Source organism: Chiloscyllium plagiosum, unplaced genomic scaffold (assembly GCF_037043375.1).
Source record: "Chiloscyllium plagiosum isolate Xiang-an unplaced genomic scaffold, Cpla_swu_hap1 HiC_scaffold_6, whole genome shotgun sequence".
Taxonomy (NCBI): domain Eukaryota; kingdom Metazoa; phylum Chordata; class Chondrichthyes; order Orectolobiformes; family Hemiscylliidae; genus Chiloscyllium; species Chiloscyllium plagiosum.
This window is the reverse complement of record NW_028270144.1, coordinates 114,048,737-114,072,921: the sequence shown is the minus strand read 5'-3', so window position 1 is coordinate 114,072,921 and position 24,185 is coordinate 114,048,737. Positions and strand designations below refer to the sequence as shown.

Genomic DNA, 24,185 nt, shown 5'->3' with positions numbered 1-24,185 from the left:
ACCAACCAAAAAAACCCAAACATATATAAATAGAAAGCAGAAAACATCAGCAGTGTTTTGTCCAGAGGCTCACTGAAGATGTTACCTAGTATGGTGACGAAATGACTGAAAATGAACCTTCCAGCTCAGTGAGCAAACCTACATCCACCTATTCCCTCTAGTTTTGGACTCCCCAACCCTGGGAAAAAGACTTAGTCTATAAATCCTATCCATGATTTTATGAACCTCTAATGTCACCTCTCAGCCTGCGATGCTCCAGGGAAAAATGTTCCTGCAGGCTCTCTCTGTAACTCAAACCCTTCTGTACAGCCAATATCCTTGTAAATTATTTCTGCACCCTCTTAAGTTTAACAACATCCTTTCTTGACGGAAAAGAAGGACAAGGTAATAATGTTGAAGAAGACTTGCAGACAATGCCCTGGGACACTTAACCACGTGTCACTAAACACAGGCAGTTGTCAGCAGGACCTTTGCAGATGTACAGACAGTGAGGACTGCAGATGCTGCAGATCAGAGTCGAAAAGTATGGTGCTAGAAAAGCACAGCAGGTCAGGCAGCATCCGAGTAGCAGGAGAGTCGATGTTTAGGACATAAGTCTTTCATCAAGAATGTGAGGGGTGGAGCGAAGTGGGCTGAAAGATAAATGGGGGGGGGGGGGGGGGGAGGAGGAGGAGGAGAGGTAGCTGGGAAGGCGATAGGTAGATGCAGGTGGGGGGTGATAGTCAGATGTCAGAGGGGAGGCTAGAACAGATAGGTGGGAAGGAAGATGGACAGTTCAAGAGGGTAGGCTCCAAGTTGGAGGGTTGGATCTGGGATGAGGTGGGGGGGAAGGGAGATAAAGAAACTGGTGAAGGCAACATTGATGCTGTGTGCCTGGAGGGACCCAAGGCAGAAGATGAGGTGTTCTTCCTCCAGGCATTAGGTAGTTTGAATTTGGCAGTGGAGGAGACCCAGGACTTGAATGTCCTTGGCAGAGTGTGGTGTGGCGGGGAAGCAGTGTTGGGTGTGGAGTTGAAGTGGTCAGCCACAGGGCAGTGGGGTTGTTTGGTGTCCCAGAGATGTTCCCTCAAATGTTTCATGAGTTGGTATCCTGTCTCCCCAATGTAGAGGGGGCCACATCGAGACAACAGACACAGTATATGAGGTGTTTAGATATGCAGGAAAATCTCTGCCGAATGTGAAAGGATCCTTTGGAATCTTGGAATTCTGCTTAAAGCTGCATAAAATGGCTTTTAACCCTACTAAAGCTGCATAATTGACTTGACCACAGGATGTCTCAACAAAGATTTACAGACAATGCTTCCTTTACAGCATAGAAATAACTATACTAGATAAGACACTATTGGCCATCCTAACTGACCTTCAAGTGCAGGTGCAAAAACTCAGTTCATGAGATAAGAATGGCCTGAGTTTTGGAAAACAAGGTTAATTCTCAGGAAATATCATTGGGTTAAGTTGCTGTCAATAAAACCATTTTGTTAAAATGACTGGTCATTGTTTGAATGAACTGTATGATTGTAGCCTGTACCTCTCTTTAAGAAAAGTATAAAAATGTCTTTGTTTTAAGACATGGGTGCAGTTCCTCTGAGGATCTGGATGATCTGTGCCTGGCCGTGAGTAATAAAGTGTGAAGTCTTAAAGAACCAGACCGATTGCGAGTGTTTATTGACCGATCGTGGAACAGATTCCTCCTCCCCTCCCCCCCCCATATTCTGTACCTAATATTTGCAAAATACATTTCACATTAAGACTATCACCATCATATAGAGTGGAACATGCAGTCCTGGGGTAAGTTGAACTTTCTTGCAAATTCCAGAATATTTTAGCCAAATGTTTAGATTCAAGTCGATTAAGATTTATTGCCATATGTATCTAAAAATACAATGAAAAACATTATACACAAAGTGTTACCACAGTCTGACATCATTTTGCAGTTTTTTCAAAACTTTGTGAATAAAAATAATTGTAAAAGAAAGAAAGGCCAGTTAAGTTTTCCCTGGAGCAAGTGCCAGGGTGTTGCGTCCAAGTAATTGTACTTGAAAATTTACATTGCTTGTAATGCTTTGAGTAGTTGTCAATTATATATGAACACAAAAACAGGAACATGAGAAAAAGGGGCATTAAAACAAATACAAATGCTGGTAGTCAATAATGGTCCCCATTACTGAAAGTATATCTCAATTCAAAGTTTGCTTTTAAATCAACTTGCTCAAGGCAGGTGTATCTTGAACACAGACATTCCAACCCAGAGGTAGGGACACTACCACTAAATCACAAGAGCTCTTTCAAGTCCAGAATTTCATCTTCCTGTTCAGAGATACTGTTAAACACCTTTGGAGCAAGTTCAACTTGAACATGTGCCTCTTAGCTCAGAAGTAGGGACCCTATTACTATGCCCTAGGTATATTTATTTTAAATAACCTATTTTTCTTATCAATCTGTTGAGATGTTACCACACACCTCTGTGGGACTTGAGCCCAGGCCTATTGGTCCAAGTCGAGGGATTCTCTCTTTACATCACAAGAGGGCCCCCTGCTGTGGCTTTTAAAAAATATTTCACCAAAATTCCTCAACAATGTGTTCAAAAATACCATTACACACCAACTTGAACACAGGCTGCCTGGCTGAGAAGTAGGGGCCCTATCATGTGCCACAAGGGCCCTAGATGTCTTTTAACCATCACTACATTTCCATGTTACCAATTAAAACTGTTAACAAGCACTACCAATTCCACATTTTTAACACTGAATTTAAGCTACTCCAGCTATAGGTGAGGAGCCATCTTATGGCACAGTGGTGGTGTCCCTATCCCTGGATCTGGAGGCCCAGATTCAAGTCCCACCTGTTCCAGATCTGTGTAATAACCTATCTGAATAGGTTGATTAGGGAAAAATAGGTTAAAGGATTTTTAAAAAAGACCCATGATTCTTGAGGCATCATGGTAGCAACCCTAATCCTAGACCAGGAATGTCCAGCTTCAAGTTCCACCTACTGAAATTAAAAAAGTTACAGTGCTTACTAGGGCTCTAGTGGCCATACCTTTGAACCAGGTGCCCCATATTCAAGATCCACCTGCTGTGGATGTGCAATAACATGACTGAACAAGGTGATTAGAAAAATAAGTTAAATATGTTTTAAAAAACAGGTCATAGGTCATTAACCTGGGCCCTGGTTCATCATAAATACAGCAGTCCTTTTTTAAGACGACAATAAAACAAGTCATCATAAAGGCAGCACAGTGGCTCAGTGGTTAGCACTGCTGCCTCACAGTTTGATGCCACCCTCGGGCGACTGTCTGTGTGGAGTTTGCACATTCTCCCTCTATCTGCGTGGGTTTCCACCCACAATGTAAAGATGTGTTGGTTATGTGGACTGACCAAGCTAAATTACCCACAGGGACAGAACATAGAACAGTACAGCACAGAAGCTGTGCCGACCACTGATCCTCATATATGCACCCTCAAATTTCTGTGACCATATGCATGTCCAGGAGTCTCTTAAATGTCCCCAATGACCCTGCCTCCACAACTGCTGCTGGCAACGCATTCCATGCTCTCACAACTCTGTGTAAAGAATCTGCCTCTGACATCCCCTCTATACTTTCCTCCAACCAGCTTAAAAGTATGACCCCTCGTGTTAGTCATTTCTGCCCTGGGAAATAGTCTCTGGCTATCGACTCTATCTATGCCTCGCATTATCTTGTATACCTCAATTAGGTCCCCTCTTCTCCAATGAAAAAAGTCCGAGCTCAGTCAACCTCTCCTCATAAGATAAGCCCTCCAGTCCAGGCAGCATCCTGGTAAACCTCCTCTAAGCCCTCTCCAAAGCATCCACATCTTTCCTATAAGAGGGCGACCAGAACTGGACGCAGTATTCCAAGTGCGGTCTAACCAAAGTTTTATAGAACTGCATTAAGATCTCACGACTCTTAAACTCAATCCCTCTGTTAATGAAAGCCAAAACACCATATGCTTTCTTAACAACCCTGTCCACTTGGGTGGCAATTATAAGGGATCCATGTACCTGCACACCAAGATCCCTCTGCCCCTCCACACTGCCAAGAATCCTATCCTTAATCCTGTACTCAGCTTTCAAATTCGACCTTCCAAAATGCATCACCTTGCATTTATCCAGGTTGAACTCCATCTGCCACCTCTTGTGTAGACTCGGTGGATTAGCCATGAAAAATGCAGGTTTATAGGGGCAGGGGTGGGGAGATGCTCTTCGGAGGGTCAGTGCGGACTCAATGGGCCGAATGGCTTGTTTCCACACTGTAGGAATTATATGATAAATTAGGAATATCACTCAGGCGACGTGCGATAAAACGGAAAACCGTGGACATTTATGCATGGAAATAATTACAATACGTTACAAACTGCAGGCCTCTTAAACATCTGTATCATGAAGCCGGAGGCCTTCCGCGGCACCTGGACGTTTGAAAAGATGTTGAAATTCGAAAATAAACGGTCACCTAACCGGCCGCGCGCTGCCGGGTTTCCAATGGCAACAGGCACGATCTTCTAGTGGTTCCGGGGGGGAGGGTCACTTCCGGCGGTGGCGTCAGGCCCAGTCCGCGGGTGACTTGTTCGAAAAGGAGCTGTTCCCGCTTTTAATTTATACTCATGGCGCATTGGAATAAGTTCGAGAAGGATTTAAAGAAGTTGATACAATACATTAGTGGGGTCCCGGAGGATGATCCTGATTTCCAGATGGCGTTGCAGTTCACCTGGTCTAATGTCAGGTAATTGAAGCCTGACAATATCGATGAGTTGGAGACGCCGGTATTGGACTTGGGTGTATAAAGTGTAAAAGTTACATACCACCAGGTTATAGTCCAACAGGTTTAATTGGAAGCACTAGCTTTCTAAGCGCTGCTCCTTTATCCTTCAGGTATTGAAGGACCAGCGCTCCGAAAGCTAGTGCTTCCAATTAAACCTATTGGACTATAACCTGGTGTTGTGTGATTTTTTTCACAATATTCAGAATCCTTATAGTTTGGAAGCTATGTATTCAGTGGCTGTAACAACAAGCATGCTGTTAAATATCGCCTTTAACTTAACAATGTGACCCCTCCTTCCCAGGCAGTTTACTGATAGAAACGTTAACTCTGTTTTTCTCTCCGCTGATGCTGCCAGACCTGCTGAGTTTCTGCAGCCCTTTCTGTTTATGTTTCAGATTACTGGGGTGTTAGGGAACAATCTTTGACACAATTTCAGCCAGGTAAGGGGGCCGCATGCGGCCAGACATCAATAGCTTGACCAAAATAGAAGGGCTTATGCCCGAAACGTTGATTCTTCTGTTCCTTGGATGCTGCCTGACTTGCTGCGCTTTTCCAGCAACACATTTTCAGCTCTGATCTCCAGCATCTGCAGCCCTCACTTTCTCTCAAAATAAATGGCCTTTTAAGAACTGATTTAAAAGGAGATTTCAGGAGAAAATTATGCAGTTCAGAGCCCCGGGAGTGATGGAGAAACTAATATAAGGGGACTTTGAGGCAAAGGATCAATATTGTTGTTCCTCAAAGATCTTGGAAGGATTGTAGGGGGTGTGGAGAGTGGGAGGGAGGGAGGGAGGGCTAGGTATGGAGGTTATCAAAATCATCTCAATACTTTAGAAGAATTCCTAGAGTCATAGAGATGTACATCATGGAAACAGACCCTTGAGTCCGAATGGTCCATGCCAACCAGATATCTTAACCTAATCTAGTCCCATTTGCCAGCACTTGCCCCCAATCCCTCTCAACCCTTCCTTTTCATATACCCATCCAGATACCTTTAAATGCTTCCACCGCTTCTCTGGAGGCTTATTCCACACATGCACCACCCTCTCCGTGAAAAAGTTGATCCTTGGGTCCCTTTTGAAATGTTTTCCTCTCACCCTAAACCTATGCCCTCTAGTTCTGGACTCACCCACCACAGGAAAAAGATCTTGAATGGCTTTCTGAGCTGATATGTTGAGGAACCAACAAGAGAACAGGCCAACTTTGACTGGGTATTGAAGTAACTCCATAACCATGAGAGGGAAATTGTGTGGCAAAAATCACTATACTTGATGGACTGCAATCCTAGAATAGGCCATCATCAAATAACACAAGCCTATAATGAAAAAGAAACTTACACTACAGCAGAAACTGACCAAACTGATTCACAGTAAGGACAAGGACAAACCAGACTCATGGATAAGAAATTTATTCAACAGAGCATTAAAAGACAATGAGAAAGCTGCCCTAATGTGTGGAGTTAACTATAATCACAGAGACGTTAACAAAACAGATTTCCTAGCTGCTCTTGACTTGATGCTGAAAACCAATGGACTCTCAGATGAAACACAACAGTTGATCTGACAAACTATAGTCCCAGCCCTGAACTGAAGAAATTAATTGAACAGCCTCAATACATCAGAAAGAAAAGCCCTTGAAGAACTAAAGAAAGATTAAAAACTTCATATCCTACCAGCGGACAAAGGGCACAAGGCTGTCATAATAAACAAACCAGACTACCTTGAAAAAGCACAGCTGCTACTTGTGGAAACCGACATATATCAACAGGTGGAGACAGACCCCACGCCAGTGAGAAAACGAAATCATTTATATACTGAATAAACCCAAACAGACTGGACAGATAGCCCAGACAGATTACCTCAGAATGAAAACAGAATGAAACACCCCTCCCCACCCCTTTTGCAGACTCCCCTAGGTGCATAAACCAGACCCCCCCCCCCCTCAGACCCATAGTTTCTCTACTGGGCACACTGACACACAAGTTGGCCAAGGAACTACGACAGAGACTGAAACACCTTGTCAACAGATCAACCCATGCCATGCATTCAACCCAGGAATTCCTTAACCTCAAAAACATAAAAATTGACAATAATGAAATCATGGTATCATTTGACAATATAAGCACTGTTTACTTCCATTGATGTGCCACTAGCTAAAGAAACACATGTGACACCACTAAGAAGAACCAGAAACGTTGACCCTCAACAACACCATAAGCAAGGCAATATGCTCAAACTACTAGGCCTATGCCTCACCACTTGCTTAGTCTTCAACAGACAAATATCAGCAAATCAGTGGCACACCCACGGGATCACCCATCTGAGGATTTGTAGTGGAAGCAGTCTTGCAAAGACTGGAACACATAGCCTTCCCACGATCCAACCAAAGCTATGGATTAGATGCATGGATGACACATTTGTCATCAAACACATTAAATTAGAGGAAACGTATCATCTCATCAACAACATATTCACTAAAGAGGAGAACAACAATCAGCTCCCATTCCTAGACTGGGAGAAAGTGAGGACTGCAGATGCTGATGCTCAGAGTCAAAACATATGGTACTAAAAAAGCACAGCCGGTCAAGCAACATCCAGAGAGCAGGAGAGTTAACTTTTCAAGCATAAGCTCTTCATCAGGAACAGCTGGTTCTTGAAATGTCGATTCTTCTGCTCCTTGGATGCTGCCTGACTGGCTGTGCATTTCCAGCACCACACTTTTTGACTCCCATTCAAATCTCATGTAACAACTGCCATAAGCACATCATTGGACAGATCGGCATAAAACTAGCAATCTGGATATGGGAACACCAACTAATAACGAGACAGCATAACCAATTCTCCCTCATCTCAATACATGCAGACAAGGAGGGCCATCAATTTGACTGGGACAACGTTACCATCCTCAGCCAAACTCAACAGAGATACGCATGGGAATTCCTAGAGGCCTGGTTTTCAGCCCAGAATGCCATCATCAAACCTGTAGAAATAGACCCCATATACAAACCACTGCAGACAAAAACCAGAAATGACAACACCCAACTGAACAGACCAAATCATCTAAATATCAAGCAGAGTAGAACAGTAATGCTTCACGGAAGTCGCACTGGTGATGTTACCTAGTTTGGTGACAAAACATCTGCATGACAACCCATCAGCTCAGTGAACAAACCAACAACTGCGTAACTCCACAAAGGCAGGTATCCTGTCCCCAAGTCACTCTTTATTTACACATGCATAGTACGTGATACTGAGCCAGCTCACAGCAGAGCCCCGAATACTCCTGTTTCTATTTTTTTGTCCCCTCCTTTGATACAACAAAGGGGAGTCCTTTCACGCACTGCTCCAGCTCCCAGAGAGAACAGAAGCTCTGGTACTCCTGTTTATTTCTTTTTCTTGTTTTTCCCCATTATCCCCACACTACCGCCTAACTGCGGTAGTGCTTATTTTTCCCCCCGCACCCAAGTATGTGTGCAGGTGTTTCTTTTTTTTTTCCACACACTGGTCCAGCTCCCTCAAGAGCCAGCTTTCAGAGTGAACAGAACCTCTCTCACTTCTGTTTTTTTTTTCTTTTTTGACACTTTTTTTTCTCTTACTCCCACACTACCGCATAACTAACTGCAGTAGTGCTTATTTTTTCCCCAGCATCCATGTTGTGTGTATGCAAGTGTAAGACACAGTGAAAGACACAAGGTGCACAAACCTTTATTCGGTTTCCACCACCAGGAAGAAAAGAAACACCTGTGTGGCCTGTGACAAGCAGTGCCCTTCACATCAAAGGGCAATGCTGTGTGATCAAACAGTGAAGGGGAGGGCAGGGATTAAATCAAAATAGAGTTGGAGGGGGAAATAATGCACTCCACTCCCTGCGGTGCGCACCTCTCCCCGAACAACTCCAGGGCGTTGGTGGACACCGCATGCTCCTTTTCCAAATACACCCAGGCTCTAATGTAATGGCAGAAGAGGGACTGACAGTCAGCCCTAACGACCCCCTCCACGGCCCGCTGCCTGGACCTGTTGATGGCCAGTTTGGCCATGCCCAGGAGCAGACTCACGAGGAGGTCTTCAGACCTGTACTCCTGTTTCTTTTTTTTTCTTTTGTTTTACAGAATCCCTGTCACTTCTGTTTATTGTTTTTTCTCTTTTCTTATTTTTACAGAATCCCTGTCACTCCTGTTTTTTTTTTAGTGCTTATTCTTCTCCAGCACCCATGTTGTGCATGTGCAGGTGTGAGACACAGTGAAAGACACAAGGTGCACGAATCTTTATACATGTACTCCTGTTTCTTTTTTTTTGTTTATTTTTTTTTCTTAACTCCTGGCACTCCTGTTTTTTTTAAACCCCCCACACTACCGCCTAACTGCGGTAGTGCTTATTTTTTCCCCAGCACCCATGTTGTGTGTGTGCAGGTGTGAGACACAGTGAGAGACACAAGGTGTACAAATCTTTATTCAATTTCCACCACCAGGAAGAAAGGAAAACACCCGAGTGGCCAGTGACAAGCAGTGCCCTTCACAAAAGGCAATGCCGTGTGATCAAACAGTGAAGGGGAGGGCAGGGATTAAATCAAAATAGAGTTGGCGGGGGAAATAAGACACGCCACTCCCTGCAACGCCCACCTCTCCCTGAGCAACTCTAGGGTGTCGGTGGCCACTGTGTGCTCCCTCTCCAGAGACACCCCGGCTGTAATGTATCCGCGGAAGAGGGGCAGGCAGTCAGCCCTAACGACCCCCTCCACAGCCCGCTGCCTGGACCTGTTGATGGCCAGTTTGGCCAGGCCCAGGAGCAGACCCATGAGGAGGTCTTCAGACCTGTACTCTTGTTTTTTTTTTTCTTCTTTTATTTTACAGAATCCCTGTCACTCCTGTTTTTTTTAGTGCTTTTCTTCCCCAGCACCCATGTTGTGCGTGTGCAGGTGTGAGACGCAGTGAAAGACACAGGGTGCACGAATCTTTATACATGTACTCCTGTTAATTTTTTTTGTTTATTCTTTATTTTCTTAACCTCTGGCACTCCCCTGTTTTTTTTAAACCCCCCCACAGTACCGCCTAACTGCGGTAGTGCTTATTTTTTCCCCAGCATCCATGTTGAGTGTATGCGGTTGTGAGACATGGTGAAAGACATAAAGTGCACGAATCTTTATTCATGTACTCCTGTTGCTTTTTTTCTTTTCTTTTTTTTATTTTATTAAACAAATTACAAAAACAGTTTACAACAAACAGTTACATTTACAGCTGCATACAAGAGACAGCAATTTTACAAGGGAGAAGAGCAGCAAAGCCAGGCCCCAAACCCTACCATGACAAACCTCAAATCCCAGTTTCACATAAAGATATAAAGAGACAACAGCAATGATAGTTGTACATTAGACAGTACTGTTACATACAAAAGTGCAGACAATACAGACCCAGCAAGCCCCCACCCCTCCCACCTTCCGACCACTCTAAGGCAGCCCGCCCCTACCCACCTTCCGGTTCTCGGTCCACCCCACGCCCCTTCCAGTTCTCGGTCCGCCCTGACACACCTTTCGACCACCTCTAGGACAGCCCGCCCCGGTACCCGCCCAGGGTGACAGCGGTCAGGAAGGCCTACCCACCTTCCGGCTTCACTAACCACCCTCAGCACCTTTCGATCACCTCTGGGGCAGCCCAGCCAGGTACCTGCCCGGGGTGACAGCGCTGAGGATGGCTGTACTCCTGTTTCTTTTTTTTTCTTTCAACTCCAGGGTGTTGGTGTCTCCTGGTTATTTTTTTTTCTTCTTTTTTACAGTGAAAGACACAAAGTGCACGAATCTTTATTCAAATTCCACCACCAAGAAGATAGGAAAACACCCGGGTGGCCAGTGACAAACACTGCCCTTCACATCAAGGGACAGTGCTGTGTGATCAAAACAGTGAAGGGGAGGGTAGGGACTAAATCAAAATAGAGTTGGAGGGAGAAATGATGCACTCCACTCCCTGCGGCGCCCACCTCTCCCTGAACTCCTCCAGGGTGTTGGTGGACACCGCGCGCTCCTTCTCCAAGGACACCCGGGCCCTACTCCTGTTTCTCTTTTTTTTTCTTTTTCTTTTCTTTTTTTTAATATATATATTAACCCCCACACTACCACCTAAGTGCGGTAGTGCTTATTTTATCCCCAGCACCCATGGTGTGTGTGTGCAGGTGTGAGACACAGTGAAAGACACAAAGTGCACCAATCTTTATTCAAACTCCACCACCAGGAAGATAGGAAAACACCCGGGTGGCCAGTGACAAACACTGCCCTTCACATCAAAGGGCAGTGCTGTGTGATCAAAACAGTGAAGGGGAGGGTAGGGACTAAATCAAAATAGAATTGGAGGGAGAAATGATGCACTCCACTCCCTCCGGCGCCCACCTCTCCCTGAACTCCTCCAGGGTGTTGGTCGACACCGCGTGCTCCTTCTCCAAGGACACTCGGGCCCTACTCCTGTTTCTTTTTTTTTATATAGAGTTGGGACACTCCCCCTTTTCTTTTTCTTTTTTTCAAGCAGTTGAATTCCCTGTTCATTTTTTTTTTTCATTTTTCTTTTCCCACACTACCACCTAAGTGCGGTAGTGCTTATTTTATCCCCAGCACCCATGGTGTGTGTGTGTGCAGGTGTGAGACACAGTGAAAGACACAAAGTGCACGAATCTTTATTCAATTTCCACCACCAGGAAGATAGGAAAACACCCGGGTGGCCAGTGACAAACACTGCCCTTCACATCAAGGGACAGTGCTGTGTGATCAAAACAGTGAAGGGGAGGGTAGGGACTAAATCAAAATAGAGTTGGAGGGAGAAATGATGCACTCCACTCCCTGCGGCGCCCACCTCTCCCTGATCTCCTCCAGGGTGTTGGTGGACACCGCGTGCTCCTTCTCCAAGGACACCCGGGCCCTACTCCTGTTTCTCTTTTTTTTTAATTCTTTTTTTTTTCTTTTTTTTTCTAAGTGCGGTAGTGCTTATTTTATCCCCAGCACCCATGGTGTGTGTGTGTGCAGGTGGGAGACACAGTGAAAGACACAAAGTGCACAAATCTTTATTCAAATTCCACCACCAGGAAGATAGGATCTTTGAAGAAGGAGCGAGCATAATATGATCGTACTTTTCATCAAGATGTAGAGTGAGGTAGTTGAAACTGTATATCAACTGTACATTTTGTATTCTGTGGTCATTTTACAAAGTCATAAACAACCTTTTCTGTTCTGAGGAAGCCCTTATTTAAAAAATTCACTCAATGAAGCAATGTAGAAACTATTTGTCTATGAGATGAGATTCCTGATTTTTAAAAAGGGAAACTACAGTAGTATAAGTTGTGAGTTAGCTGTGATGGTTTGGGAAATATTACTGAAAGTAATGACAGCAGACAAGCAATGGCAAACATTTAAAAAATGAATGAGTGTAACTATAAAAGTTGTTTATTCCTGTCTGGCGCAGGAATGCAAAGACAAAAGTGGCCAAAACATGACTTAAGCGGAAAGTTAGAAATAGTATTAGATGTAAAAAAGAGACATATAAATTTCCAAGAAAAAGCGAATCAGCGATGTTCTTAATAAGTTAGTGGAGCAGGCTCAATGGGTTGAATGGACCACTCCTGCTCCTACCTCTTTTATGTTTCAAAGCAAAGATGAGAATTTCAGAATTGAGGCATTGTTTGATGAGGACTTAACGTAGATCAGCTTGTGTAGAAGTGATGGGTGAGTGGGGTTTGATGTGTTAGGACAAGGGCAATAGCATTTTGAATGACCTTGCATCTGCAACAGGTGAAACATAGGCATCCGACTAGGGGAGCATTGGAATACACAAGTCTATAAGTAACAAGGTTTTGAATGTGCATTTCACTTGCAGATGGCTACGAAAAGGGTGATTAAACTGAAGTGGATACAGCTGATTTTAGCAATAGGGTGGATGTGTGGTAGAAAACTGATGTCAGGGTCAAATATGGCATCACAATTGCAAGAAGTCTGGTTCAACTCCAGCTGGTTGCTAATGGAGAGTTGGATTTGGTGACTGGGGATTGGAGTATGCGACAGGAACTGAACAAAGTGCTCTCTGTTTCCTTAATGCTGAATTTGAGGTTTGCTACAAATATAAATTTGGAAGATCTACAATTGAACACAGTGATATAAATTTAATCCTCAAGCAATGTTGCAATTTATATGTGCTGAATGCATATATACCCCAATGTGGAAAAACTGCTGTACATTGGACATCAAAATTCAGAATACTCAACTGTGCATTTTGTGTTCAGTTGATATTCCACAAAACCACAAACAACTTTTTCTATTCCTTGTTTAAAAGTATACATTCGCTAGAACAATGCAGAGACTATGTTTGTGCTGCAGCATTGGTTGCCACCATGTGGTTGGAAGATGGTTTTCACTTACAGCAGTAGATTAGAGGCCGCAAGCAGGCCTAATTGTGATCAAACCAACTTCTGTCTGCTTTTTGCATACTTTTAACATCCAATTCAAATTTTGAAAATGTTAGGAGCAGCATACCTCTTCATCAACTTGGCTGAAGTATAATAGTTATAACCACATATATGTTTTGAAAATTATCTTTTATTTTAATTATTTCATTAATTATGCTAATGAAAAGAAACATTTGTGACTATTCCACCACCAATAAAACCTTGCTAGCTTTGTAAGAAGTTATAATTTGTTTCTGGTTTGTCTGTTTTATTATATTTCTTTTTCCTATTGCATGATATTTGGTTTTGACTTTTTAATTTTTCTTTCAGATTCCATCGATTTCTTGATGTAGACAGTCAGAAAATAACACGTGTGATTGATGGGTGAGCTTCTTCCATCACTTATACATGCGTCTTATTTTACAGAAGTTATGAAATGCTGTCAACTGACCTTAACTTTTGCTTCTCAGAATCCACGAAAAACTGATTATTCATTCAGAACTCCCTAAAGCTGTAAGCTGGCGGAGGTTAACAGATGAATTTCTGGAGTTGCCCCTTGAGACTGTCGAAGGAACAAAGGTAACCAGTTTTCATCTAAGTCTTCTGTTAAATTGAACTCAGCTTCACTGTTTCAACAATTTTGTGTATTCTTAAGAACTGAATAATGCAATCATTTGTTTAAAAAAACTTGCTTGTACTTCCACATTATTTCCACCCCTAAATTTCTCCTGAAGTCATTTATGCCATGCACAAATGATACTTCATGAGTGCTGTATACTCTCCAACATCTCAGCAAATAGCGATTAAAAACAATTGTGGGTGGCACGGTGGCACAGTGGTTAGCACCAGAGATCCGGGTTCAATTCCCGCCTCGGGCGACTGACTGTGTGGAGTTTGCACATTCTCCCCGTGTCTGCGTGGGTTTCCTCCGGGTGCTCTGGTTTCCTCCCACAGTCCAAAAGTGTGCAGCTTAGGTGAATTGGCCATGCTAAATTGCCCGTAGTGTTAGGGGAATGGGTCTGGGTGAGTTGCGCTTTGGCGGGTCGGTGTGGACGTTGGGCCGAAGGGCCTGTTTCCACACTGTAAGTAACCTAATCTAAAAAACATTGGCTCAGGCTACTCAAAATGTAGAATGATACAAATATGTGAGCTATTATGGTGTGTGGAATCACATGAAATCTAGGGAGAGAAAGCCATTTGGAAACAGAATTGGCTTGAAGATAGGAGACAAACGGTGATGGTGCAAGATTGTATTTAAGACTGCAGATCTGTGACCAGCAGTGTGCCACAAGGATTGGTGCTCGTTACTTATTTTTTGCATTAATTATCTATAAATGGTTTGAATGTGTATATATGAGGTACAGTTAGTAAGTTTACTGATGACACTAAAATTGGTGATGTGGTGGATGGTGAGGAAGGTTAGCTTAGAATATAATGTGACATTGATCTGATGGGCCAAGGAGTGGCAGATGGAGTTTGATTTAGACCTTGGGGTGCAGGTTCATAGTTCCTTGAAAGTGGAGTCACAGGTAGAAAGCGAAGGAGGTGTTTGGTACATTTGCCTTTATTGTTCAGTGCATTGAGTATAGGAATTGGGATGTTGAGTTGCGGCTTTATAGGACATTGGTAGGCCACTTTTGGAATACTGCATTCAGTTCTGGTCTGCTTATAAGAAAGATGATGTTAACCTTATAAGGGTTCAGAAAAGATTTAAAAAGATGTTGATGGAATTGGGTTTGAGCCATCGGGAATGGCTGAATAGGCTGGGGCTATTTTCCCTGAACTGTCAGGGGCTGAGGTGTGACCTTATAAAGGTGAGAGGGAAAAGAGCTAAAAAGGGACCTCGGTCAACTTTTTCACACAGGGTGGTGCGTGTATGGAATGAACTACCAGAGGAAGTGGTGGAGACTGGTACAAATACTACCTTTGACAGGCATCTGGATGGGTACAAGAATGGAAAGGGTTTAGAGGGATATGGGCCAAATGCTAGCAAATGGGGGACTAGGTCAGATTGGGATGTCTAGTAGGCACAGATGTATTGGACTGAAGGGTCTGTTTCTGTGCTGTACATCCCTATATGTGTTTGTGTGGTACGTAGGTTGTGTGTTTGGTCATTATCACAACTGGTCCCCATGTATATGCATGTCCAGCGGGATTTTCTGGTTAGTGGTTTTCTGGTTAATGGTTAGGAGAGTTTTTCTCTTCCCTGATCTATGTGAATACTGGCAAACAACTAATTTCACCAGTGCAGAGATGGAACACATCCTGTTGGATATGCATGGAGACCGGTTCTTTGTAACTCATTAACTTGAACTTCATAAGCCTGTGGGAGTGCAATTATCCCTGATTTTCAATGTGAAGAAGATTCAACAAGGAGTTCTTTTGAGTTTGAGTTACAGTCAGTTAGCATCTTGTAATTGTACTAAATGAGAAAATGTTCTGCTTCTCAGAATTGTCATCTGTTGCCTGATGAAGTTGGTAATTGCAAATTAAGTAGAATTCCTCCTCTGCATACCTTAGAGTCATAGCATGGAAATGGGCCCTTTGGCCCAATTTGTCCTTGCTAACCAGGTTTCCTAAACCAAACCAGTCTCATTTGCCCGCGTTTGGCCCATATCCTGTAAACCTTTTCCAACCATATACCTTCCAAATGTCTTTTAAATGTTGTGATTGTACTCCCCTTGCTATGTCCTTTAGTAGCTTGTTCCATATACATATCAACCTTTGTTAGAAAAAGTGCCCCCTCAGATCCCTTTTAAATCTCTCCCCTCTCATATTAAACCCCATACCCTCTAGTTTTGATAATGCTTACAATGCTAAGTTCAGGGAAGTGTTCAATGCTTGAAATAATTACACTTACAAGCTCATGAAACTGCAACTAACCATAATTTGTTCAAATTATTCACTAAATAACTTCTTTAATTGAGCATTGCGTTTTTTTGCATGCATACAGATTTTGTTAAATCAAAGGGGAAAGGGCAAGGGATGGTAATGCTGCAGGTTTCAAAACTAGCAAAGAAGGTTCCAGGTTGAATGTGAGCAGCTGGGACAAGACAGAAATTACAATTAGCATACTCCACATTAGACTGAATTTAATCCAGTGGAGGCGATGGGGTCTGCTGGTGAGAGAGACTGAGAGACTCCCCACATCTTGTTCCACTCGGATTCTTGACAGGCCACTGTTGGAGACTCCAGAGCTGGATGGCCTGCCGGTCAAGAATGTTTCTGGAAATTGGTTGCTGTATTGAATTCTGGATTAGTGGTGCTGGAAGAGCACAGCAGTTCAGGCAGCAGTCAAGGAGCTTCGAAATCGACGTTTCGGGCAAAAGCCCTTCATCAGGAATAAAGGCAGTGAGCCTGAAGCATGGAGAGATAAGCATGGAGGGTGCGGGTGGGGAGAAAGTAGCATAGATTACAATGGGTGAGTGGGGGAGGGGATGAAAATTATAGGTCAGGGAGGAGAGGGTGGAGTGGATAGGTGGAAAAGGAGATAGGCAGGAAGGACAAGTCCGGACAAGTCATGGGGACAGAGCTGAGCTGGAAGTTTGGAACTAGGGTGAGGTGGGGGAAGGGGAAATGAGGAAACAGTTGAAATCCACATTGATGCCCTGGGGTTGAAGTGTTCCGAGGCGGAAGATGAGGTGTTCTTCCTCCAGGCGTCTGGTGGTGAGGGAGCGGCGGTGAAGGAGGCCCAGGACCTCCATGTCCTCGGCAGAGTGGGAGGGGGAGTTGAAATGTTGAGCCACGGGGCGATGTGGTTGATTGGTGCGGGTGATCCGGAGATGTTCCCTAAAGCGCTCTGCTAGGAGGCGCCCAGTCTCCCCAATGTAGAGGAGACCGCATTGGGAGCAACGGATACAATAAATGATATTAGTGGATGTGCAAGTAAAACCTTGATGGATGTGGAAGGCTCCTTTAGGTCCTTGGATAGAGGTGAGGGAGGAGGTGTGGGCGCAGGTTTTACAGCTCCTGCGGTGGCAGGGGAAGGTGCCAGGATGGGAGGGTGGGTTGTAGGGGGGCGTGGACCTGACCAGGTAGTCACGGAGGGAACGGTCTTTGCGGAAGGCGGAAAGGGATGGGGAGGGAAATATATCCCTGGTGGTGGGGTCTGTTTGGAGGTGGCGGAAATGTCGGCGGATGATTTGGTTTATGCGAAGGTTGGTAGGGTGGAAGGTGAGCACCAGGGGCGTTCTGTCCTTGTTACGGTTGGAGGGGTGGGGTCTGAGGGCGGAGGTGCGGGATGTGGACGAGATGCGTTAGAGAGCATCTTTAACCACGTGGGAAGGGGAATTGCGGTCTCTAAAGAAGGAGGCCATCTGGTGTGTTTTGTGGTGGAACTGGTCCTCCTGGGAGCAGATACGGTGGAGGCGAAGGAATTGGGAACACTTCAACCCCAGGGCATCAATGTGGACTTCAACAGTTTCCTCATTTCCCCTTCCCCCACCTCACCCTAGTTCCATACTTCCAGCTCAGCACTGTCCCCATGACTTGTCCGGACTTGTCCTACCTGCCTATCTCCTTTTCCACCTATCCACTCCACCCTCTCCTCCCTGACCTATCACCTTCATCCCCTCCCCCACTCACCCATTGTACTCTATGCTACTTTCTCCCCACCCCCACCCTCCTCTAGCTTATCTCTCCACGCTTCAGGCTCACTGCCTTTATTCCTGATGAAGGGCTTTTGCCCGAAACGTCGATTTCGAAGCTCCTTGGATGCTGCCTGAACTGCCGTGCTCTTCCAGCACCACTAATCCAGAATCTGGTTTCCAGCATCTGCAGTCATTGTTTTTACCTTGCTGTATTGAATAGCAGGCCGCTGGGGTGTTAGTAGCCGCAGTTGACACTACACTTATCTGAGGCCTAGGGTTATTAATGGATCCCAGGCCAGAAGTGAATGAGGTTGGCAATGGATGGGTATTATTGAGCCTTCCTTTGGATGTTAGATTCCTTGATGAAGCACAGTGGCACTAATTCACCATTCAGCTTCGTTTGGCAGTAGAATGGGGAGGCTCACCACAGACTTAATGGGAGGGAGGTGGTGAGATCAACATCAAGCAGTCTTGCTTTATTAAATGCCCCAATACTACCAAACACATCAAAGGTGGGCACAGGGAATCACCCAGTGACTCGAATGGATAATGTGCTTGGTTCCAATAAACCTGGTTGAAAAAATGCATTTGTTGAGGCTCACACCTGAGCAGTGCTTATTGGATTAAATATATCAATGAAAAACTCAGTCCCTTTTAGGATAGGGATGGACATTAGAAAGGCAAATGAATAACAGAGTAGTGTAGAAAGAGAAAGTCCTTGGTTTGATAGTCAGCTGATCCCCTTAGAGTATCACTACTTCAGCAGTCGCAAAAACAGAACTTGCTGGCAAAGCTCAGCAGGTCTGGCAGCATCTGTGAAGAGAAGTCAAAGTTAACGTTTTAGGTCCGATGACCGTGATTTCTCTTCACAGGTGCTGCAAGACCTGTTAAGTCTTTCCTGCAAATTTTGTTTTTGTTTCTGATTTACAGCATCCTCAATTTTTATATTTACTGTACTGCTTCAGTCTTTGAGAGAATTAGGGGTAAAGTTATTCATTTTAATAAAAGTTGAGGATTTTATATTTAGTGTCAGCATTTGTTCTTAATCCCTTGAAACATGCACTGATGACTTGCAATTTTTATCTGAAAGGTTTATTTTTATGTAACATATTCCGATAAAATTAACATGAAGTGTCTTCCTTTCAAATTATTGTTGCAGACCCAGGAACACTATGCAATACTTTCCTTTTTATTGGCGCTTTCTGATTCACCAGCTAATTCTCAGTACACTGAGAAGACAAGACAGAAGGAAGAGGGTGAGTCATTGCATCATTCCTTTATTCATTTGTGAATTTGGTTGAACAGTTTGCTATATCAGCAATGTCAGTCCTTGAAGTACAGCAAACTTTGTTTTAACCAGCACTCCTGAACTGGCACTCTCGACAAACCAGCAAAAATTCTATACCTGAAGTACCAGATGTTTACTGTATTATTGTGATCTCCACGATGTCCAGGTAGTCAGTTGGGGGTGTGAGTAAGAAAGCTGTCTGCCAGCAAGTTTTATTTAAGGCAAAGTTGCAATTTTGTGTAAGTGATTTATGTCATAAACAAAGTGTAACACTGTGTATACCCCTGCATTGCGTTTCTATTACGTAGTGAGTGTTATCACATTGATCATGTGGACCTCTTGATCAACTGGAATATTTGATTAACTGTCACACTGCTGGTCCCATAGATGCGAGTCAATAAAAGGTTTGCTGTAATTGAAGTGATTGAAAATGGCATTGAGAAATTTGGGCTAATTTTATTCAGTGTGCATCTGTTCTGAGAGTTAAATGTTACGCTCCTCAAATATAAATATCTATTTTTAGCATGAATAGGTGTTGCTATTATTTTTAACTTTGATTTCACTTTTTAAAAAATAAATAAAACTGCCAAATGTTAGGATGGAATTGGAAGAAGGAACAGAAAGTTAAAGTTTTAAGACTTAGAACCTGTCATTAGATTTTGAGTGTCTGTCAAAAGTTCCTACAATCTGAGAAGATAGTTTTGTACTCCATTTTTATTTCACACAAACGTTTGCTGCAATATTTCACTTTCTGCATTACCTGAACGAAGACTGCAGAAAAAAATTGATGCACATCCTGAAAATTGCACCACATTATGATCTATTTTGCCACACGATCCTGAACTTGTCTAGTTTTTCAATTATGTTTCTAAATTTACCCCCAATGGGATCTGTGTTGGCTGTTTCCCTACCACACGCTCAGAGTGTGTCATAACACGTCATAATGAGTTGATTGAAAACATCTAGCAGCCTGTGGTTGGAGCCAAATGATAGGTTTGAAATCCATTGGAGTCTCCCCATATGGTTTTGAATGTCTGCTGACTCTTGTTGTAAATGTTTCTGATTTGAGTGTCTTGTGGCACAATGGTAGTTGTGGGTTCAAGTTCTTCCTGCCATGCTTGGATTGGTTAAAAGTCCTTCAATTACCTGCTGAGTTAAGGATGATTTCTTTGACATCTAACTGTTAGTTATATAACTACCCTGTTATATAACTTTGCAGCAATGATGTAATCTTGAAGAGATTCAGCTTCATCTCTCTTTGCTTCTCTCCTGTTCCAAAGCTGTCTTATTCCTTTGGATGAAGCTGAAATAAACTGGGGCAATGTTGACTGTAAATGAAGTGCTTATTATACTTTTACCCCAAAAATGTAAAAGTACGGAAGAAATGTTCTCCCTTTAGCACTGTATGGATCAGACCAAACCCTTCAAATATATCAGGGAGGTAGCTGAGACCATAATTTTTAATATATTTAAAGGCAAGTTGTTCCAGTAATTCAATAGGTTACACTACTCGGCTTTAAGTAAAACACACTTTATTGTTACAGTACAGTTAAAATACAAAGGAAAGGAAGAAGGATTAATATAATTTCAATTCTATTGGAAAACTTAACAGAATAATGGATTACTTAACTACTAAATAGCAACTGTTCCAATATAGTAACATCCCATAAACACATCCTCGGCAAAGGCAAATTCAGTAAAATATATTGTCTCACTTGCAATGTTTCTCCGGTTCAGGAGAAAAGAACACCAAGAGAAGTTTTTGGCAGACAGAGAGAGAGGGAGAGAGAGAGAGAGAGAGAGATATGGTAGCTTTCACAACCAACTTCAAAACTCCAACAACTACTAAAAACTAAATTAAAACCCTGATTCTGTGAGAGTCAGACTCCATCCATTCCTGCTGTTTCTGTTGTTCCATTTTTAACAAAAAGGTCTCCAAGGTTTCTCAAGCTGTTTACTTTATTGGCTTAGAACTAACAGCTCAGAACTTCTGGCTCAAAACCTCACTGCAAAAATATCCAGGACAAAATACAGAACAACCTTGATTATCCAAGCATCAGTTATCCGAATTTCGGATTATCCAAACAAAATCTTAAGGTCCCATAAAAACGCTATTCATTATCTGAACCATCCATTATCTGAACAATCAATTACCCGAACAGAATACTCCCCACCCATCTCATTCAGATAATCGAGGTTGTTCTGTATACCTCTTAAAGCCATAGTATTGTCACATCACAACCAAATTACAGGGGGACCTCGATTATCCGAACTTAATGGGAGGGCACTATTTCATTTGGATATTCGGCTAATTGAATAAATGCCTTTGCTCTGGGGCTTAGAGTTTTTAAAGTCTACTCCCTGTTCAGGAGACTGCAGCAGCAGCACAGCTCGCAAGACCCCACCCTCTCCATCCCCCACCCTGTCCAACACCGTCCTGCCCCCAATCCTGTTCAACCCTGCCCTGCCCCCTACACCGCTCCCAGCCCCAAACCTGTCCAACCCCGCCCCAACACCATTCAATCCCATCCTTCCACCCCTGACTCTGTCCAACACCGTCCCCCACTCCCAACACCATTCAACCCTGCCCCCCCCGCCCCAACACCATTCAACCCCGCCCTCACCTCCGACTCCATCCAACACTGACCCCCACTCCCAACCCATCCAGCACTGCCCCCTGCCCCCAACACGCCTCCCCCAACCCTTTTAACACCCGCCCCCAACACCGTGCCCCCCCCCCCGACTCCGTGCAAGAATGTCCCCCTGCCCCCAACCCCGTCCAACACCACCCACCAACTGCCTCCCAACCCCGTACACACCCGCCCCCTCTCTGGGGCAGCTGGATTGGACACCAACAACAAGACTGCTGTTGCTGCTGCCTTTGTGGGGTAGGTCTCCAAATAACGCACACACACACGCAACTTTTTACTGCAATTTTTTGATAGGTTCCACATTTGAGATTATCTGGGGAAGGTGTAGGGTACACCCCTCTGTAGAACTCCAGGGAAAGTGCGGGGAGAGAGAGGGTGTGGGCGGTCAGTCATTTGGAGACGGTGCCTGTTTAATCACTGTAAACAAAAGACGCGATCACTGTTGGGAACACTGTAATGTTTCCACCGGGACCTCAAGATCTCCTTTGGATAATCCGATTTTCGGATAATTGGTATTCGGATAATCGAGGTTCCTCTGTATGTGTTGAATTTGAATTCTAAAGCTCTTTTTTTTAAAATGGCAAAATAATTTGCACATCTGTGTTAATATTCTTAATCTTCTATTCCTGTTTTGGGGAAGATTTCGTATGTCCCTTAAAAAATACCTCAAGAATCCCTTTTTATTTCCTGGTCTGATTCTTTGAAGGAGTGCTTCCTTCCTTGTTAATTATTCTTGATGTTTTCATTTTTTTGTCTTCATTTTGGTCTGATGATCTGTTCCTTTTTTTTTGTATTTTTTTTCTTGAGCTTCCATTTCTTTCGCAGATGGGTTTCTGCAGTCTTGCCAATGAAAAAATACGTACTTGGGCAATGGAATATAATTAATATTAAATTTGCCATGATAATCACTGATGACAGTTGCCAAGTGTTAAATAATATTAAATCAGAAGTGCATAATTAGATGATGATGGATCCATTATGAAGAGAAGAAATTACTTTGCTTAACTTTTTTATTCATTGTTATGCTACATGCAATTGTATAACTTCCAACTGAATATATTCCAAAGGGAGGTATGTAGAAAGCTGAAAATGTGTTGCTGGAACAGCGCAGCAGGTCAGGCAGCATCCAGGGAACAGGAGAATCGACGTTTCGGGCACAAGCCCTTCTTCAAGAAGGGCTTGTGCCCAAAACGTCGATTCTCCTGTTCCCTGGATGCTGCCTGACCTGCTGCGCTGTTCCAGCAACACATTTTCAGCTCTGATCTCCAGCATCTGCAAACCTCACTTTCTCCTCAGAGGTATGTAGAAACTCAAGGTGAAGCAAAGTAGGGCGTAAATAGAAACCAGACATAGCCGAAATGTTGGCTTTTTCAAAATATTTTGGAAATAGACTAGGGTACTGATGCAAGAGAGTTTGAAAGGAAATTACAAAATGCAGACTGGAAGGACAGCAGCAGATGGTGAATTGGAGGGTGTCAGGGGAATACTTAATTCTTGATTGGTAGAAGAGAGCTTGAACAAAAAGATGGATTTTAAGGCAGGTCTTAATGAATGTTCACATTGAAGAATGAGACTAAGGTCTGAATCCAGAGCTGCAAATGGTAAGGGAAAGGTGAATTTGCAAAAGAGGCTGCAGTTAGAAAGACATTAAGTCGAGGTATGGCACTATATGTTACAAAAAAGTGGAGAAGTAAGGTTTTTTAAGAAATTTAATCAAGAACAAGAACTTTAGATAAAATGCAACTTACTGTTGCACTGACTGAAGTGTGTTGTTTTTGTGTAGTGCAACAAGATGATTTTGACTGGGGGAAATACCTAATGGAAGGTGAAGAAATTGATATCGGCCCATATCCAGACACTCCAGTGAGTAACCTACCTGAATTTTATTCTATTCTTTTGTCCATTGGCTCTTGCTGTGCTTTTCGAGTTGGAAGGCAACTTGCATTTTTTTGGGCATCTATAGAGTCACTACTGAAAGGTATGTGTGTGCAGCCTTTTATAATACTTACTCTCTCTAAGAAAGGGGAAATTCTCTGCTGTTTTCCTAAGATATGGAGCTAAGGTACACAACTCTGTTTAAAATTGCTGACAACTTGCATTCTACTTAATTATTCAATGGTGGAGCAGGTTGAAGGGCCAATCGGCCTATTCCAGATGTCCCAATAAATGTTGCATTGATTTCCAACATGTTACCTGGAAATAAATATTTTGATCATTTTTTGTATGTGTTGAGTATATTTTGCCCTCCTTTTCTGTTTAAGCATACAAGCTCATGGTTAAATTACCATGACACAATTTGAGGAATTTAACCAGTCACTTACGTTACTGCCTGACCCTGCCCACTAAATTTTATTGTTTGTTGGATTTTAAATTTGGGGTTTTCTCTACATAACTTTTAGATTGTCATACTTCTGATGAGCTGATCAGAAATGTGCTGAGTTCATTCTCATGAAGTCCTTGGTC

The 24,185-nt window shown here is 43.3% G+C and overlaps 1 protein-coding gene across 2 annotated transcripts in view; it reads left to right on the top strand.

Annotated features, from left to right (window-relative positions):
* The first annotated feature begins 4,575 nt into the window (after positions 1-4,575).
* tubgcp5 (tubulin gamma complex component 5) overlaps positions 4,576-24,185 on the top strand; it is a 77,799-nt gene continuing 58,189 nt past the window's right edge. For both annotated transcript variants that reach the window (XM_043692307.2, XM_043692306.2), the window contains exons 1-5: positions 4,576-4,741; positions 13,525-13,578; positions 13,665-13,773; positions 18,943-19,039; positions 23,506-23,585. In XM_043692307.2, coding sequence (XP_043548242.2) covers positions 4,623-4,741; positions 13,525-13,578; positions 13,665-13,773; positions 18,943-19,039; positions 23,506-23,585 — 459 coding nt within the window. In that variant the 5' untranslated portion in view covers positions 4,576-4,622. The remainder of the gene's footprint in view (positions 4,742-13,524; positions 13,579-13,664; positions 13,774-18,942; positions 19,040-23,505; positions 23,586-24,185) is intronic.